Source organism: Gorilla gorilla, chromosome 10, assembly GCF_029281585.2.
Source record: "Gorilla gorilla gorilla isolate KB3781 chromosome 10, NHGRI_mGorGor1-v2.1_pri, whole genome shotgun sequence".
NCBI classification, from domain to species: Eukaryota; Metazoa; Chordata; class Mammalia; order Primates; family Hominidae; genus Gorilla; species Gorilla gorilla.
The window spans coordinates 19,324,496-19,343,862 of record NC_073234.2 but is presented as its reverse complement, the minus strand read 5'-3'; the positions used below and the strand labels follow the sequence as shown (position 1 = coordinate 19,343,862).

Sequence of the window (19,367 nt, the reverse complement as noted above, 5' to 3'; positions counted from 1 at the left end):
TTTTTCTAAGTGAGTTTCCCAGGTGTCAGCAGTGGGGGCAAGACAGGGCAGCTTTCCTCTCCTGTTTTCCCACTGCACTGGCTTTGCTGAGGGCTGCTGCCTGGGAAAACACCAGAGAGTGAAGTCTCCCCATTTGTTTGCTTCCAGCATCCTGGTAGCAATGCCAGTGGAGCAGGGGACAGGGGTGCCAACAGGTGGCTTAGAGAGGGGGTTATCTTGCTCCAGCACTTTTCATTATCTAAAAGTGCTTATTTGGTCTGTGTATTTTTATTTGTCTCTGCCCACTGGAATATAAGCTCCACAAGGACAATACCTTGCTGGATTTGCCTGTTGCTGCCTTTGGCACCTAAAAAAAGTGCCTGCACAGAGTGAATATTCATTGAACAAATGAATGAACATGAGCGCTGTGTTACCTCGTATAGAACAGGAAACAGCTGATGAATATTTGCCTCCAGTGAATTGTGCATATGAGAGGCACAGAGGCCAGATTCCTTGGTGATATACATCTGGACTTCAGGTCTAGCTGTGGTTTGAGCTTTGGCATTATACAATAGATAATCCCAATCCCCTTTTTGTAATCACTACTGCTCCCTTCAGTCATTTCAAGCATGCTCTCAGACCATGCTACTCAGCATGTGGCCAAAGCATTCTGTAAAATTGCTCTCCAGGTTCAGTCGTAACACTCCCAAACTGTCCTGTGCAAGGAAGCCCATCCTCTCCCTGTCCCTAAGCCTGTCCCTCCTCCATCGTTTTTCAGCTTTCCCTCCTTATGTAGCCCCTAGGCTTTCTTGTACATCCTACTGCATTTTCTTCTCAGGGAAGGCAGTGGTTCTTGCCACAATGCTTATATCGCTATCTTCAAAGGTGAGCTCCCGTGGCGTAGACAGCGTCTGTGGACTGGATGGAAAGAATTTCAAGAGCACTTGCTGAGAGCTGGAGCTCTGTTGGGGGGGGGGGGGGCAGTGTCCAATTAACCCTGAGGCTACCCCCTTCTCATGCACAAGGGCCTGCTCCCATCAGGCTGGACATAATCTCTGGATTCAGGGTCACTAAGCAGACTTATCATTGCTATTCCTTCATCTTCCCTCCTCTTCTCCAAAACCTGGAAGAGGACGAATTAGGCCTGTTTTCTTCCAGAACACTGCAATGCGGTAGGAGCAATGTTTCCTCCCAAGTTTTTCCAAAATTGCTATAAAGCCACTTCTGTTGTAACCCTCAGTGGAAAATAAGGTGTGATTCATCTCTTGTGTGTTTCCTAGGTGGAATTCAAGTCACCAGTGGCCAAAGTACCCTCCAGGTGTGAAGAGTTGCAGGTCCTCCGAGGAGCCGGGAGCTGCAAGGTGAGTGAGCGAACAAAAGGCGACAGGTTGCAGAGTACTAGATCTGCCCCCACCCCAGACCCCAACTTCAGGCCCTGCCTTGTTAGCACTATTGTAGCTGTTTTTTAATATTCATGAGGATCAGCAGTGGGCCCTTAGATTTGAGAAACAATTCATCAGCCTTCTTGAGGACAGTTTTAAAAATACTAGATGATGGAGGGTCTATTCCACCTTGTTGGGGTATCACTTAAGTTCATTTAAGGGAGGCCTCTGGGAGAGGGGGTTTGTCACTTTGCCCAGCTCTTTTACATGTGGGCACGAGGGTCTGGAAGCCTCCAGAGAGGGTCTGCTAGCCTCTCTCTGCAAAGAGCCGCTCCTCAGCCACTGGTCACTCACAGAGCCAGTTCGACTGTGGAGCCTGTCCAATCCTGATTTCCCTGCTGTCCAGCCTCCCTTGGCAATGAGGAGGGTGTGTTTACTTTGGTGTACAGCATCACTGTTCACTTTCACATCTGCTGTCTCATTTCAGCCACTTCCCATGGGATAGTAATATAGTAATAGTTTGGATATTTGTCACTGCCCAAATCTCATGTTGAATTGTAATCCCTAGTTTTGGAGGTGGGCCTGGTGGGAGGTGATTGGATTATGGGGGTGAATCCTCATGAATGGCTTAGCACTATCCCTCATGGTTTGGTGCTGTACTTACCATAGTGAGTGAGTTCTCATGATATCTGGTCATTTAAAAGTGTGTTGTATCTCACCCCCAACTGTCTCTCTCTCTGTTGCTCCTGCTTTGCCATCTGACATGCAAGCTCCTGCTTCACCTTCTGCCATGAGTAAGAGCTCCCTGGGGCTTCCCCAGTAACCAAGCAGATGTTGGCACAATGCTTGCATAGCTTGCAGAACCATAAGCCAATTAAACTTCTTTTCTTCTTAAATTATCCAGTCTCAGGTATTTCTTTATAGCAATGCAAGAATGACCTAATACAGATAGGCAGGGAGGAAACTGTTATCCCCACTTTAAAAAAAAAAAAAATGGCCAACTTCCCAAGGTCACAGGATGGCAAAGTTCACACTTGAACTTTATTTTTGATGCCTGAACCTTTCTATGATACTATGCTCCTGCTAGCCTCTTGACAGATGGGGTTGAGACAGGACGAGAATAGGGAAGGGAGAGGGAATGAAGACTAGGGGTTTGATGGGGAAATAATTGGGAACTGTTGGCTAAGATACCAAGTGGGGTTATCTCTGCAGGCTAGATTCATTGTTGTCTTTGTTTTCCTCTCATTTTCAACCAGCCACTAAAATCCATGATAATAATATGCTATCCAAACTCATAGTGATTCATACAAGAAAGACTATGGTTTGGAGAAAATGTCAAAATTTAGCCCTTTGGATGGCTTTTTATTCCACCTCAGTATAGCATCTTGTATGTTAAACTCTAACTAATACTGAATTTGTTACCAAGAGTGGGGTGCCACTGTAATAAATACCTAAAAATGTGGATGTGGCTGTGGAATGGGTAATAGGTAGAGGCTGAAAGAATTTTGAGGTACATGCTAGAAAAAGCCTACATTGCCATGACCTGACTTTTAAAGATGGTTCTGGTGAGGGCTCAGAAGGAGAAGAGAAGAGCTGTAGAGAAGGCCTCAATCTTAAAGAAGATGTAAGTCATCCTGAACAGAACATTGGTAGGAATACGGATGATAAAAGCCATTCTGATGAGGTCTCAGATGAAAATGAAGAACATGTTATTAGACACTGGAGGAAAGGCCAGTCTTGTTATAAAGTGGCAAAGAACTTGGCTAAGTTGTGTTCACATCAGTGTTTTGTAGAAGGTAGAACCTGCAAGTGATGAAATTGGATATTTGACTGAGGAAATATCTAAGCAAAGTTTAAAGGGGTGGCCTAGTTTCTCTCGACTGCTTAAAGTAAAATTTGAGAGGAGGACTATGACTTAAGATGAAATTGCGATTCAAAAGCAGAGAACTTAAAGATTTGGAACATTCTCAGCCTGTCCCTTTAGAGATGGAACATCTGTCGTGCCCCTGTCCCATCATTGTTTTTGGAAGCACATAACTTGTTTGATTTCACAGGTTCACAGCTGGTGAGGAATTTGTCTTAGAATGAATAATACCGAGTCTCAGCCGTATCTGATTTACATGATATTTACATGAGATTGTGGACTTTCTGCCTTTGAGTTTATGCTAGAACGAGTTGAGACTTTTGAGGCTGTTGGAATGGAACGAATGTATTTTGCATGTGAGAAGGACATGAGTTGGGGAAATCAGGCTTGGAATGCTACGGACTGAATAACTGTGTCACTTTAAAACTCATTATGTTGAAACTTAACCTCCCAAGTGGATGATAGTAGGAAATGGGGCCTTTGAGGACTCTAATGGGATTAGTGCCCTGATAAAAGAGGACCTAGTAAACGTCCCATCTTTCTTTTTTTTTTTTGCGGTGGAGCCTCGCTCTGTCGCCAGGCTGGAGTGCAGTGGCACGATCTTGGCTCACTGCAACCTCCGCCTCCTGGGTTCAAGCGATTCTCCTGCCTCAGCCTCCCGAGTAGCTGGGATTACAGGCACGCATCACTATGCCCAGCTAATTTTTCTATTTTTAGTAGAGACGGGGTTTCACCATGTTGGCCAGGATGGTCTCCATCTCTTGACCTTGTGATCCACCCACCTTGGTCTCCCAAAGTGCTGCAATTATAGGCTTGAGTCACTGCGCCTGGCCAACTTCCCATCTTTCTTACCATGTGAGAACACTGTGAGAAGTTGCAATCTGCAACTCAGAAGAGGGCCCTCACCAGAACCCAACCATGCTGGCACCTGATCTCAGACTTCCAGCCTCCAGAACTGGGAGAAATAAATGTCTATTGTTTATAGGCCATCCAGTCTATGGTATTTTGTTATATTAGCTGGAATAGAGTGAAATATTAAATACTGGTAAGACTTAGCACAGGCAAACAGAAAGGGCATGCCAGATGACTGAGCTATACATTTGAAGATGCTGAGGCACAAAAAAGCTGAGAGAACAGGAACTACTTTGGAAGGAGGTGAATGTGGTAGGAGAAGAGGGAGATGACTCTAAAGAAGTAGTAGTGGTCCTGTGTGTTTAAGATTGATACTGAAAACAATGGGGAGGCATGATCAGGTCTGCGTTTTAGACAGGTCTTCCTAGCAGTGTTCTTAGGGCTTTGTTTAACTGTTTTCTGGAAAGCAGTTTAGTAATACACATTAGGAGCCTTTAATATATGCATACAAAATGCCTCTGGTTCAATCATATTATATCTGGGAATGATAATAATAACAATCACCTACCATGTAGTCCATATTGTATCAGGTATTTTCGATACGCTGGGTGCATTATTTTTGTTTAATCCTTGCAACAATTCTGCAAGTAAGAATCATTAGCCTCATTTTACAGATAAAGAAACCAAGGTTTTATTTACTTTCTAATTTTTTTTTTGAGAAGGAGTCTTGCTCTGTCGCCCAGGCCAGAGTGCAGTGGCACAGTCTTGGCTCACTGCAACTTCCACCTCCCGGGTTCAAGCGATTCTCCTGCCTCAGCCTCCTGAGTAACTGGAATTACAGGCATGTGCCACCATGCCCGGCTAATTTTGTATTTTTAGTAGAGACGGAGTTTCACCATGTTGGCCATGCTGGTCGTGAACTCCTGACCTCAAGTGATCCATCCACCTCAGCCTCCCAAAGTGCTGGGATTACAGGCATGAGCCACTGCGCCTGGCCAGAAACTGAAGTTGTAAAGAGTCAGGCAGACTTAAGATTGAATTCATGAATTAGCTGTTTTCCTGCAATAAATTACTTAACTTTTCTGAAACAGCTTCCTGTGGTGCTACTATAAAGAATAATGCAAAGCAGATTTAAAGAAAACCTCCTCTTTATTGGATTATCCACTCATTTGGATTATCTCTACCATAGCTGACTTTCATTTTCTTAAACATTTGAGAGAAGTTTCTGCTTCAAAAATTAAGTAAAATGAGTCAGAATTGTATGGTGTAGAAAATTACTGGAGAGTAGTTTTATTTTTGGGGACTGCTCTGAGAGTTGTTTGTGCCTACAGTTTTTATTGCACACACAAGTGGCTCTTCTCACCTCCTCTACCTCTGCTGTTTGTATGTTGTCCCCTGCTAGATCGTCAGTGCATTGTGAAAGGCAATACAAATCTGTATCTCCCACATCAGCTGCCAGGTTCAGTGCCTTCCACATAGCTGGAGAAATTGCAACCATTTTTCCAGAAAGAGTTGGAACATCATAATCCAAGAGAAAGAGAGGCTTTGAGAATAGAGTGCTAAGAGTTAAGGGCCTAGGAGCAGACACAGAAAACATAGATATTTAGGTCTGGAGACTTGAAAAGGAAGGTTTGGAACTGGGAGAATATATCGCATAGAAAATATATAAAATGTTGTCATTAATGTTGGGTCAAAAGAATTATCTTAGATTGGGCTCCCAGAAGCCAACCTTGAGAGGAAGAGTCATATTCAGGTGATTTATTAAGAAAATGCTGGCCGGGCATGATGGCTCACGCCTGTAATCCCAGCACTTTGGGAGGCCGAGGCCGGCGGATCACGAGGTCAGGAAATAGAGACCATCCTGGCTAACACGGTGAAACCCCATCTCTACTAAAAAATACAAAAAATTAGCCGGGCATGGTGGCGGGCGCCTGTAGTCCCAGCTACTCGGGAGGCTGAGGCAGGAGAATGGTGTGAACCTGGGGGACGGAGCTTGCAGTGAGCCAAGATGGCGCCACTGCACTCCAGCCTGGGCGACTGAGTGAGACTCCGTCTCGAAAAGAAGAGAGGGGAGGGGAGGGGAGGGGAGGGGAGGGGAGGGGAGGGGAGGGGAGGGGAGGGGAGGGGAGGGGAGGGGAGGGGAGGGGAGGAAGAAAAGGCTTCCAGGGGAACCTGATAAGGGATGGGGAAGCAGGATGGGAGGTAGGAGAAAGCCACACATAGTGAGATCTCAGCAAAGTTCCAGCCTCTGTCCCCACAAAAGTGTTCTAAAGTGTAAATCACAACTAGAGTTTGTCCCCTCTGGAGGCAGGAGTACTGGGCTTTCATAATTACACGCCTGTCAGTCGTTGGATAAGGGCTCTTTAGAGGGGTGGGGGAAACTTCCAGGCTCTTCTGGCTCTGTCCATGTGGACAAAGTGGGTCAATCAATAGCTCAAGGGTCCACCTTCTAAGAGTTACAGGTTCAGAGAGATAGAAGCGAAAGCACACGGATGCTGAGGGAGGGTCCACAAAAAGTATTCAAGGGTATCTGAATGGAGCATCGATAATACCACCTTGATAACGGATCTGCAGCCCCGACTTTGGCCAGGTACATCACGCTGATCTGCTTCTAAACTTCATCATCATATGCAACTTCCTTACCTGTAAAGTGGGGATAGTGTTACTTTACTTGCTTATATTACAGCATAATTGCAAAAACAAAACAAAAGGAGATCTGGTATATATAGAATTGTATAGACAACGATAAGAAAGGATGTTATACCAAGCCAGGTGTTATTATTACATCTCTCTTTTCCAGGCCCAGGGGATACATGAGCAATTTGTCCTCTTCAGGCACTTGTCTTGCAGGCATCAGCACTGACAGCCTTTGAAAAAAGCTTGTTCATGGGAAGAAAGCAGACACTTTTTTAATGTTGATAAATTTTGCAGCAGTTTCTTTAATATATACCAGACGCCTTGAAATACATCTAATTAACCACCAGATACCATGCTGTGGCTATGTTTGGCTTTGATGTTCTCATTGGCTTTAGCAAGGAAATATTGGAAAGCTAATCATAATAGGGCTTAGTTCTTATAAAATGCCTTTTATCTTCGAAGTGGTTTACAACCACTAATTATTGAAGGAATTAGGGTGAACAGCAACCATCTCACAGAGACCTCAAATCATTATCAAGGCTTTTAATGTATTTTATAATAGAGCAAGAGAAGTGTGAAGGGGGCTGTTTAATAATAGTTGTCCAGACCTGGAAGAGTATTTTACAGAGGTAGGAGACAGCTGTTCCCTGTCTCCCTTGAGACTAGAACAAGAAAATTGGACCTAATTTGAGGAGAAGGGATGCTGGATGGAGCATGGCAGAAGCTACAGCAGGCTGCAGAGTGGAAAGACTGCGCATTTCAAAGGCAGTCAAATGCACCTCCATCCACCTGCCCCTTTATATGGCTGGTGGGGCATATTCACCTTCTTGGTGGCCTGGGGTAGGGAAAATCACACCAGGAAATCCTGTCCAGCTGGGGGAGTCAAGGGTAGATTTTTGGACCTCTTGGTTGTTTCTCTTCATGTAATTTTGTTTTGTTTTGTTTTTCGCTCTTTTATTAGTTCGTTTTATTATAATATAATCTGAGGTGGAGGAAGCCAATTTGATTTCAATATAGTAATAATAGCTGACAGGCTGGGTGTGGTGGCTCATGCCTGTAATCCCAGCACTTTGGGAGGCTGAGGCAGGTGGACCACTTGAGGTCAGGAGTTCAAGACCAGCCTGGCCAACGTGGTGAAACCACGACTCTACTAAAAATAATTAAAAAATTAGCTGGGCATGGTGGCACACACCTGTAATCACAGCTACTTGGGAAACTGAGGCAGGAGACTTGCTTGAATCCAGGGGCCGGAGGTTGCCGTGAGCTGAGATCCTGCCACTGCACTTCAGCCCGGGCAACAGAGTGAGACTCCATCTCTAAATAAATAAGTAATAGCTGACACATGTAAGTTGCTACCCTGGCCCTTCATTTTACAGATGAGGAAAATGAAGTTCAGAGAGCTTAAGAAACTTGCCAGAGTCATACAGCTAACTCAGGCACTCTGGCCTTGGAATTTATGTTCTTATCCACCACAGCAGGAGGCCTATCAGAGAAGGGGTGGTATTTGTCCAAAGCCCCCTACTTCACTGTGTGTCAAAGAAATAAATAACACTGTCCTGTGGAACAGGGACAAGTCTCATTTCTGGCTGGGTTTGGCTCCTGTGCCAAGCGCTTTCCTCCTGCACGGGGGGTGGAGAGAGCAGCCCTGTGAGACGCAGCTCAGCATCTCTGTTCCTCGCCATCAGGGTCCCTGCATCTGCCTTGTCTCCTGCCCCCACTCAAGGGCCGGCCCAGGTTGTGGGGTGTATAGAAGAGGCACAGGCATGAAGAACTGGTGATCCCCCTGTGAAACCCCACATTTCCCCCCAAGTACTAAGACATTTAATAATGGGTCCTGCCCTATACGTTTAGGGTTGAGGGGATACATTCTAAAGAGGTATCAGCTACTATCACCTGTGCAAACAGTACTAGGGATGCTGATTCCCTTTTCCAGAAACATCAGCCACTCAATCTCTTTCTTGGTGAGAGCCCATAGATTGTTGCTAGGTTGAAATTGGTCACAGTGGGAATATTGACACCACAGAGATAGGAAGATGCTACAAATTAGGGCTGCCCCCTACACCAACCCAGAAAATTGATTGTTAAATATTGTAGTGTCTTTTTTTCTGACACCAAATGTGTATCCTATAAGTCAATTCAATTCTGACATTATCCAGTTAGTGCAGACCCCACGGTTTAAGGGGTCTGTTCCACAAGACGGCACTCACATCAGACACTAATCCCAAGTCCTCCTCCTCTCTGCAGTTTGAAGAGACCCACCTATCTCTTTGCCTTTATCAGACATCGCCAGCTCCGAGTTAATCACTGGGGCTTCCAGGTACTGCTGTATATGGAGGATCCCACCCACTGAAGCCTGGGTGATTAAAGAGATGTCAGTGGATCCTGGAGATGCTTTTTGGCCATTCAATTTCCTAACTCTGTGCTGCAGGAGACATTCAAGGGAAATCTGGATGACTTAGTGGCTGCTTTCAGGTTTGCCACTGGTGTGGTGTGGAAGGAGATACCAGCTGTTCTCTAGATTAAGGGGAAAATTAGCTTAGAACCCTTAGGAGGGATTTAGGTTTGATCTACGAACTTTCTGATTGTAGCAGTTACTAAGCTGCTAGAATTACCTTGGATATCTGGGAGATCTTCCTGGATATATTTAAGGACTGGATAATTCCCATCTGTTTATAACGGCTTTTATGGAACCATTCTGGAGGGAGGAGAGTGGCCTGGAAACTCTCACAGAGTCAGGCAGATAAAAAGTATTTTCTCTTTTCTCCTTGTGGTGGTCTTTTCCCTTTGCCTTTAGAATATACTCTACCATTTCCTCCTTTATGGATGTGCTTACTGTCTGTTGGTCTAATGGCAAATCTGTGAGACAAAAAGCTCTGTCTAGCCCTGAGATTAAGGCATCCTTGGGCTTCATCCAAATGGGAGACAGCCGAGCTCATGCAGGGCTTCCACTTTATTTGGAAATGAAAGTAGAAGCACTTCTGCTGTTTTTTTTCCCACTGGTCTTGAGAAAGCCACAGACGCTCAGCAAAGACTGCAGGTCTAGCCAGGGGACACAGTGTTAAGAGAGAAGAGGCTGAAGCCGTGTTAGATCGGTGGTCTTCACAAGGGGCTCTGCCTGCTTCTTTATTTGTAGGGTTTATTTAGCTCCCTACACAAACAGACTGAAAGTTTTCATAGGGAAATTGCTTAATTTTCAGCCATTTCCTGCTTGCCAGAGTTGAATGTAAAAGACAGAATCAGGCTCCTGGGATAAGTACAATGGACTGGACTAGATTTGCAAGGCCTGGGAGACAGAAGAAGGTTCTGACCCAGACCCATTCTTCTTTTCTGTTTTTTAATAGATGTGTTCAGCTAGTGACATATAACAGACTGCATTATATGTAAAGTGTACCATTTGATCAGTTTTAATATACATTTGTATATGTGTATATGTGTGTGTGTATGAATAAATAAGTCCAGGAAACTGTCATGGAATCATATATCATATTCATGAACTTAAGGTAGCAGACATATCCACACCCCCCAAAATTTCCTGTTGCCCCTTGGTAATCCCTCCTTCTCACTCCTGCCTACTGTCACTTCTTTTCTTCTAACAAATGTTTTCATTTTTTTAGAGTTTTATATAAATGAAATCATATAGTATGTGCCTTTTTTGTCTGGCTTCTGTCACTCACATGATTATTTTGAGATTTGTTCATTTTGTTGCTTAGGATCAACAGTTCATTCCCTTTAATTAAGAATGGCATTCCGTAATTTGTCTATCCATTTACCTGTCAACGAACATTTGGGTCATTGTTTTTGGCTATTACAAATAAAAGTGCTATTAACAGTCATGTACAAGTCTTTGTATGTACACATGCTTTTCTTCTCTTGAGTAAATATTTAGGACTAGGATGGCTGGATTAAACATTTGTTTGACTTTCTAAGAAACTGTCAAATGTTTTCCAAAGGAATGGCACTGCTCTACATTTTTACTAGCAATATATGAGAGTTCCAGGTGCTCCACATCTTTGCCAAGAGTTGGTACAGTCAATCTTCATAATGTTAGCCATTCCAATAGGTGTGTAGTGGTATTTCATTGTGGTTTTCAGTTGCATGTCTCTTATAACTAATGAGGGTGACTATCTTTTTATGTAGTTGTTTGATATCCCTATATCTTGTTTGGTGAAGTGCCTGTTCAAATGTTTTGCCCATTTTAAAAAGTGGGTTGTTTGTTTTCTTATTAATGAGTTTTGAAAGTTCTTTATGTGTTCTAGATAAAAACCCTGTATTAGATATGTGTTTTGTAAACACTTTTTCTCAGTCTGTGGCTTGCTTTTCATTCACTTAAATTGTATCTTTCAAAGAGCAGATGTTTCAAATTTTGATGAAGACCAATTTGTCATATTTTTTTCAAATGAATTGCACTTTTGTTGTTATACCCAAGAAACTTTTGCCAAAGCTAAGGTCACAAAGATGTTTCCTTCTTGAAGTTTTATGTTTACAGGTTTTACGTTTAGGTCTATGATACATTGTAGTTATTTTTTGTATATGGTACAAAGTGTGAATTAAAATTCTTTTTGCGGCTGGGTGCGGTGGCTCATGCCTGTAATCCCAGCACTTTGGGAGGCCAAGGCGGGCGGATCATGAAGTCAGGAGATCAAGACCATCCTGGCTATGGTGAAACCCCATCTCTACTAAAAATATAAAAAATTAGCTGGGCGTGGTGGCGGGCACCTGTAGTCCCAGGTACTCAGGAGGCTGAGGCAGGAGAATGGCGTAACCTGGGAGGTGGAGCTTGCAGTAAGCCAGAGATCGCGCCACTGCACTCCAGCCTGAGCAAGACTCTGTCTCAAAACAAAAAACAAAAAACAAAAAAGCTGTTTTTGCAAATGGATATTCAATTGTTTCAGTATCATTTGTTGGAAAAATCTATGCTTTATCCTCTGAATTGCCTTGCATCTTTGCCAAAAATCATTTATATACATGGGTCTATTTTTGGCTTCTCTGTTCTATATTCTGTTCCATTTATCTGTTTGTGTGTCTTTATGCCAGTATCACTGTCTTGCCTACTATAGCTTTATAATAAGTCTTGAAATCAGGTAGTGTTTGTCTTCCAATTTTGTTCTTCTTTTTCAAAGTTGTTTTGGCTATTCTAGGTTTTTCTTATTTTTGTGTGAATTTTAAACCAGGTTATCAGTTTCTACAAATAAGCCTGGTGGGATTTTGACTGGAATTGAGATGAATCTATTGGACTTAGGAAGAAATGACATCTTAATAATATTGAGTCTCTCAATCCCATGAACATGGCATATCTCTCCATTTGTTTTAGGTCTTCTTTGTATTCTCATTGATATTTTATAGCTTTCAGTGTATAAGTATTACACATCCTTTGTCAGATATATTCATATCTCATATTTTTATACCATTGCAAATGATATTTTTATTTAAATTTTAATTTTTTATTGCTATTATAGATAAATACAATTGATTATCATATACTGAGTGTGTGTCCTGCAACTTGTCAAATTCACTTATTTTATAAGTAGCTTTTTGTGAATTTCATCAGATTTTTTTTATATAAGCACTCCTGCTGTCTGGGAATAAAGACAATTTAACTTCTTCCTTTCCAATCTGAATGTATTTTATTTCTTTCTCTTGCTCCATTGAGCTAGCTAAAATCTCCAACACAATGTTGAATAGAAGTGGTAAGAACAGATATTCTTGTCTTTTTCTTGACCCCAGGGGCAAAACATTTGGTCTTTCACACTTAAGTATGATGTTAGCTGTTGTTTTCGTAGATGCCCATTTTCATGTTGGGCCAGTTCCTTCCTATTCCTAGTTCTCTTAGTTTTTATCAGGAGTAGCTTTTGTCAGATGTGTTTTCTGTATCTATTGAGATGATCAAAAGGTTTATCTTTTAAAATTTGTTAATATGGTAAATTACATTATTGATTTTCAAATGTTAAACCATTCTTGCATTTCTCAGATAAACCCTGGTTGGTCAGGATTATCATCTTTTTATATGGTGTTGAACTCAATCTGTTACAATTTCCTGAAGAATGATTACATCTGTGTTCATAAGGGATATTGGCCTATTTTTTTTCTGTAATATCTTCATTCAGTTTTGGTATCAGGGTAATGCTAGCCTCATACAATATGTTAGGAAGTATTTCCTACTCTTCAGTTTTCTGAAAGAGTCTGTATAGAAGAATTGGTATTACTTATTCTTTAAATATTTGATAGAATTCATCAATTTAGCTATGCGGACCTGAAGTTTTCTTGTGGGAAGATTTTTTGTTTAACTATCAGGTCAATTTCTTTGGCAGATATAGAATTATTCATGTAATCTATCTCTCCTTGAGTGAGCTTTGGTATTTAGTGTTTTTCAAGGAATCAGTTCATCTAATCTAAATTGTCAAATTTGTTGGCATAAAGTTATTCATAATATTCTCTTATTAGCCTTTTAATGTCTATAGTGTCTGTAATGATATCACCTCACATTGCTACTATTGTAATTTGTGTCTTGTCTCTTTATTAATCTTCTCAAGGAACCAGCTTTTAGTTTTGTTGATTTTCTCCATTGCTTTTCTGCTTTCTATTTCATTTTTTCTTCTCCGATCCTTATTATTTTTTTCTCCTTACTTTGGGTTTAATTTGTATTTATTTTTCTTGTTTCTCAAGGTAAAATCTGAGGTCATTGATTTGAGCCCTTTCTTCTTTCCAAGTATATATGATTAGCGCTATAAATTTTTTCCTTAGTACTGCTTTAGCAGTATCCCACAACATTTGATATATTGTGCTTTTTTTTTCCATTTAGTTCAATATATTTTTTCATTTCCCCTTTCCTTTTTTTCTTTGGCCCATGAGTTGTTTAGAAGTGTTTTACTCTCTTTCCAAATACTTGGACATTTTCCAGAGGTCTCTCTGTTATTGGTTTCTAATGTAATTCCACTGTGGTCACAGTACATACTTTGTACAAACTGAATCCTTTTAAATTTGTTAAGACTCATTTTATGACCCAGAATATGGATTATCTTGGTCAGTATTCCATGTGTATTTGAAAAGTATATTTAGCTGTCATTGGGTGGAGTGTTCTATAAATGTCAATTAAGTCAAGATGGTTGATAGTGTTCAAATCATCTGTATCCTTATGGATTTCTGTCTACTTGTTTTATAAATTATTGAGAGAGAAAGTTATTGAAATCTTTGGATATCATTGTGACTTTGCTATTTTTCCTTGAAGTTCAATCAGTTTTTGCTTTGTGTATTTTGAAGTTCTGCTATTAGACACATAAATGTTTAGCATTATTATAGCATATTGATGGATTGACCTTTTATCAATATGAAATGACTTTTTAATTCCTGCTAATATCCTTCCTTCTGTAATCCATTTTGCCTGATATTAATATGCAGTATTCTCTTAACTAATGTTAATGTGTTATATCTTTTTCCAGCCTTTTACTTTTAACAGTTTGTGTCTTTATGTGTAAAGCACATTTCTCGTAGGCAGGATATAGTTGGGTTTCCTCAACACAGGTAGTCTACCAAGCTGTGCCTGTGTTTCCCCTCCCCGTGCCATGACCTAAAAACTCTTTAGATAATAAGACAGGGCACACTTGGGGTTCATTTTGTTTCTTTCCTATGTCTCAGGAACAGAGCTTGAACTAGAGTAAGATGAGTGAAGCCCCTATGATAAAAAAAATTTAAGGCAGAAATCACTGTCAGATGCACAATTTTGCAAGTGAAAGCCTCCTTAGATTTTTGTACCCTAAGCAGCTGGCTCTTAGGAAGATACTAATTCTCAGGGTTGTGTAAGTGCAGGGTTAGCTCCTGAGAGTAGATGTCTTTTTAAATCCTGTTTTGTAGGGGCTTCACTCAGCTCAATATAGTCCTGCCCCTGCTTAAGGATCACCATCCTTCATTCCTGGTGTCTAGTGTCTTGAAAACCATTTTTAAAGTTATATTCTCTCTGGAATTTTGGTTATTTCAATTGGGAGGGTAAATCCAGCCTCTGATACTACATCTTTTCTGGAAACAGAAGTCTAGACTTACTCATTATAAGATAAAAATTCCACATATAGAGCTACCTGCCTGAAATAAAAATGCTTGCAGGCCCTCCTCTGAAGACTTCAGCAAAAGATTGGTCTTCCTTCATGCAATGATCAGTGAGTACTACTATGTACCATATCCTAGGCTAGAAACTGGCAGTAAAATCAAATAAGACATGGTGCCTGTCTACTGGTTGCTCATAGCGGACTTCTCTAGAACTACTAGTTGATTCTTTCATGTCATGCATCACCTGTTACCAGGTGGGCAGAGGTAGAGGGAAAGTGGTCTAGGGAAGTTAGAAAGCCAGCAAACATCAGATCTGGAACTAAGAAATCCTCTCTACTATTTCTCAGGCCCAGAGTGACTTGAGGGCTCACTTAAGGTCACACAGCTATTTAATAGTAGTTGATTGCTACAGAGTCTATATAGGACTCAATCTAAGACATCTTCCCCAACTATCAGTCACCATTATTGAAATCCCACCATTAGGGACTCTCAGAGACTCATTCATTAAGGGCAGGGACCATGTCCTGTTCACTATTTCACCTAACACTATTTCACAGTGTTAGCTCAGAGCTTGCTGCATGGTAATCAGTAGATGGAAATAAATGAATGGATGAAAGAATGAATGAATGAATGAATGAATGAATTAAAGACGTTCCCGTTAAAATGATGAATATGCCTCTGGGAGGTGATTTAGATCAGTTGGGGATGAGTACACTGTTAAGAGCAAGCCCACAACTGGGTCTCAGGAAGGCAATGTGTATAGCAGAAGAGGTCTCTGACTGTGCTAGACCCTGATACAAATTAACCTCTCCAAAATTCAGTTTCCTCATCTGTATAATGGGAATCCTAATTATACTTACCATATGGGAGGATGTCAGGTTCAATAAGATGAAGTATGCTAGGGGCCTGGCAAGAGAAAGCACTCAAGGAATGACAGATATTATTAACCTCATCTCCTGGGAGCAGCAGGTGGGAGTAGGGTGGGGCCTATTGGGTGCAGAGACCTTGCAGACAGAGTCCCAGCAAGGTACCAGGAAGACAACAGCCTGTTCTGCTCATGTGGTATATTTACAGAAGCTCACGTTACCACCATCATTATCCAAAAGCCCTTCCAAAGCCAGCACTTCATGCAGGTGGGCTGAACAATGCACATAAAAGCCATGGAGACACAGCCCTGCCCCCTCAGGCTTCCATCCAAGGCAGCTCCCTTTGGGGAAGACAGAATGAAAATGTTAAATCTGCTTAGGATTAGGTGATGGTCAGTTCACACACAGAGATGACAAGAAAGAACATTTCCTGAGGATGGGGCTGGTCAGATGGGTCAGTGTGGGAATTACATGTTCAGCCACACGGAGCAAAGGGTGTAGCCTGATCTGCAATGTCAAGGCCTTATTACATGAAGTTCATTCCTGAGGCCAGGAGCTCTTCCAGCTCTAGCCCACAGCTCTTGACAAATCTGGTAAGTGGAAGATGATCACTGAAATCAACAGATTTTAGATTGCTTTGGACATGGTATAGCTGAGCCAGAGGCCCAGGGCCTGGTAATCAGAGAAACCTGCCTGGTGATTCACTTATTTTCCTCCTTTCTTACTCACATGGACACAGGAAATATGATCCAGAGCATCACGTTCTCCAGCTCGCCACAAAATGCATGACAGTGCATATCTCTATTTTTAAACCCAAATGTCATCGTGTATTTAAAATTTGGACCTATTCTACTTCCAAAAAGTCTTCAGATGGAAAAAAAAATCCAAGGATATTATTATTTCCTTTTATCCCGTGAACTGAGTTTTGTATTAATAACATTTATAATTCATAACATTTTATGATGTGGCAATTTCACAGACTTACAGATGCTCAGAACTAGAAGGGACCTTAAAGACAAACAGGTCCAGTGTTCTCCTCATACAGATAAGGAAACTGAGGCCCAGACAGGTACCGACTTGTTCAAGGTCATATAAGCAGCAGTGGAGTCCAGACTAGAAGCCAGGTTTCTGTATGCCCTCTTCCACATCACATTGCAAGACACCCTCTGAAAACACTCCTTCAGGGTCTTTAAAAGTCTGATTGAGGTGTATGATTTGTGATTCGGTTTGGGCTGAAAACAGCCTTGGGTGTCACCAAACCAGGCCTGGCAAGTCCTCTACAACATGAAGCTCCTTGAGAATGGGGCACATTTTCTCCTACGTAAATAAACTGCAGAGCTCACAGCTGTGGCCGAGGTCTATGACACTGGGTAAGAGCTCACCAAGAACTTGTTGACTGTGAATGATGTAGGAGCAAGTGCATCCACCTGAGGAGAGCTTGCCACCCTCGGCAATGATGAGGAGTTAGGACAGGGTGGGACTGAGATCATACAAGTTGTACAGGCTTGGATTTCCATCTCAGCTTTTGTAGTAATTTGCTGTGTGATATTGGGCAAGTCACTCAACCTCTCTGAGCCTCAGTTTTCACACTGCTAAAATGAAGATGATAATGGCTATGTCAGAGAGATGTGAGAATTACATGAAAAAAATGTATATAGAGGCCATGGCATGGTGTCTAAGTAAATGCTCTATAAATGGCAGCTGGTCTATCAGGATCTATTTTGTTGTTGTTTGGTTGTTTAAATTGGAAGAAATTATTTTTGGGCTTCCCCTATTCCATCTCCTTTCAATCTGGAGATGTCTGTCTTCTTTCCGCACTCTTCCCTCCTCCCTTTGATGGGTTTGCTGATCTATTAGTGATCATGGAATATTTTCCCCTTGTCCTGAGCTTTTGCTAATTAAGACGTAGTTGCTAAGAAATTCCTGGACACACTGGTGGATGGCTCTGTGCTTCCTTCTCATCCCCTCTTGTTCTTTTTCAGCCTCACTCCAACCCACCACACCCACTTCTCTCTCCCATTTTCCATGTTCAGGTTCTGAAAAAGACTTCAAGAAACTGACTAATCTCGATGGCTGCCCCTGACGGGAGGGTAGTCTCCAGACCCCAGAGACTTGGTCAGGGGTCTGGCCAGGGGCCAAAGGGGAGTGGAGCCTGCCTGCATCCCCTGGACAGCCTGGAGCAGAAGGAGACTCAGGAGCAAACGTCGGGCCAGCTAGTCATGCTGAGGAAGGCACAGGAGTTCTTTCAGACCTGTGATGCTGAAGGCAAGGGCTTCATCGCCAGGAAGGATATGCAGGTAAGTGGGGTCCCAGGTAGGCCTGCCCACCGAGAATGCCAAATGTCTTCCTGTCTTGGGTTAGAGCTTGCCCCGTGGGAGGTGACATGCTTAACAGAAAAGATGCCATCAGTTCTGTCTTGGAAGGAAGGATCTGCCCAAACTCTACTAGGAGCCGGACCTCCTGAGTTCATTCTATTTCTGGCCTTTACTTGCTGTCAGACTCCAGGGCTATTTCCTCTCTGCCTCAGTAGCTCTCCAGGATTGTGGGAAATGATAACAGTAACATAAGGGACTTAAGTAAGACACGAGAAGAACCTTCTGAAACTAAAAGTAGAAAGGCATCAACTTGAGTTATAACAAAGTCATTCCTGCTGTCTGTACCTTAGGAATAGGTACAGCCTCTCCCACAACATGGGAGGAAGGCATTTCTGAGGTCATTTTACCCATGTCTCACCTTCAAACCCAAACACACTGCAATCTCCTGAAGAGGTTCTCCAGAGAGATGGTGTGCAGAGCATCAGTGCACACCATTGCCTAGTGCAGGGCCTGGCAGCCTTTTCATAAAGGTCCAGAGAATAAATATTTTCCACTTTGTGGACCTTACAGTCTCTATCACAACTACTCATCTCTGCTGTTGCAGCACAAAAGCATCCATAGGCAATATGCGAACAAATGAGGGTGCCATGTTCCAATAAAACTTTATTTATGGACAAGGAAGTTTGAATTTTATATAATTTCCATGTGTCACCAAGTACTGTTATTCTTTTGATATTTCTTTTTGACCATTTAAAAATGTAAAAACCAGGCTTAACTCACTAGCCACACCAAAATAGGGGATTGCTGGTTTAGCCCAGGGGCAGAGTTTGCCCACTCCTGGTTTGGTGCCTTTCTTTCTTTAGTTTCAAAAACTTCTCAGTGTCTGACTGAAGTCTCTTATGCTTCAGTCAGGATTTCACTTGAACATGGGTGAATAAAATACAGACTTCACTAGAGTACTTTGAAAGCAGCTCTTTTCCCCTGAGTCTTTGTGTCACTCACTCCATCAGAATAGTTTTTGAAGGGACGCATCCCTGTGCTGTTGGAGGAAGCACAATGGCTAGGCTCTCTTTCTTTAAGTCTAGTTTTTCAGAATATACCAAAGTTGGGCAATGAGATGGGGACCCTCATTAGGCTCAGCCCCATCTCTGCTCATGCATGTGAGCTCCGAGGTGTGGAGGCTGTGAAAGGAGCCGTGTGACCCAAGGTGAAGTGTGGCAGTTCTTTCTCTCCCTGGCCCCATGTGGTGGTGTTCTTATGCTTCTCCTGGAGCTATTCCACTCTCTAACTGTTGCACAAATTGAGGGAAAAGACCTGGGGAACACCAGCTCAGCCCACAATTGAGCCCATCCTACCCTTTTTTGCAGTGATGACTCCCCCAATAAGTTTCTGTCACCAAAACCCAGTCCTCAAAGGCTCACTCCATGTGGAAGGC

General features: G+C 42.3%; 1 protein-coding gene across 2 annotated transcripts in view; it reads left to right on the top strand.

Moving 5' to 3' along the window:
• CRACR2A (calcium release activated channel regulator 2A) overlaps window positions 1–19,367 on the top strand; it is a 139,087-nt gene that overhangs the window by 38,916 nt on the left and 80,804 nt on the right. For both annotated transcript variants that reach the window (XM_055357819.2, XM_004052521.5), the window contains exons 3-4: window positions 1,260–1,340; window positions 17,651–17,914. In XM_055357819.2, the coding sequence (XP_055213794.1) occupies window positions 17,687–17,914 (228 nt within the window). In that variant the 5' untranslated portion in view covers window positions 1,260–1,340; window positions 17,651–17,686. The remainder of the gene's footprint in view (window positions 1–1,259; window positions 1,341–17,650; window positions 17,915–19,367) is intronic.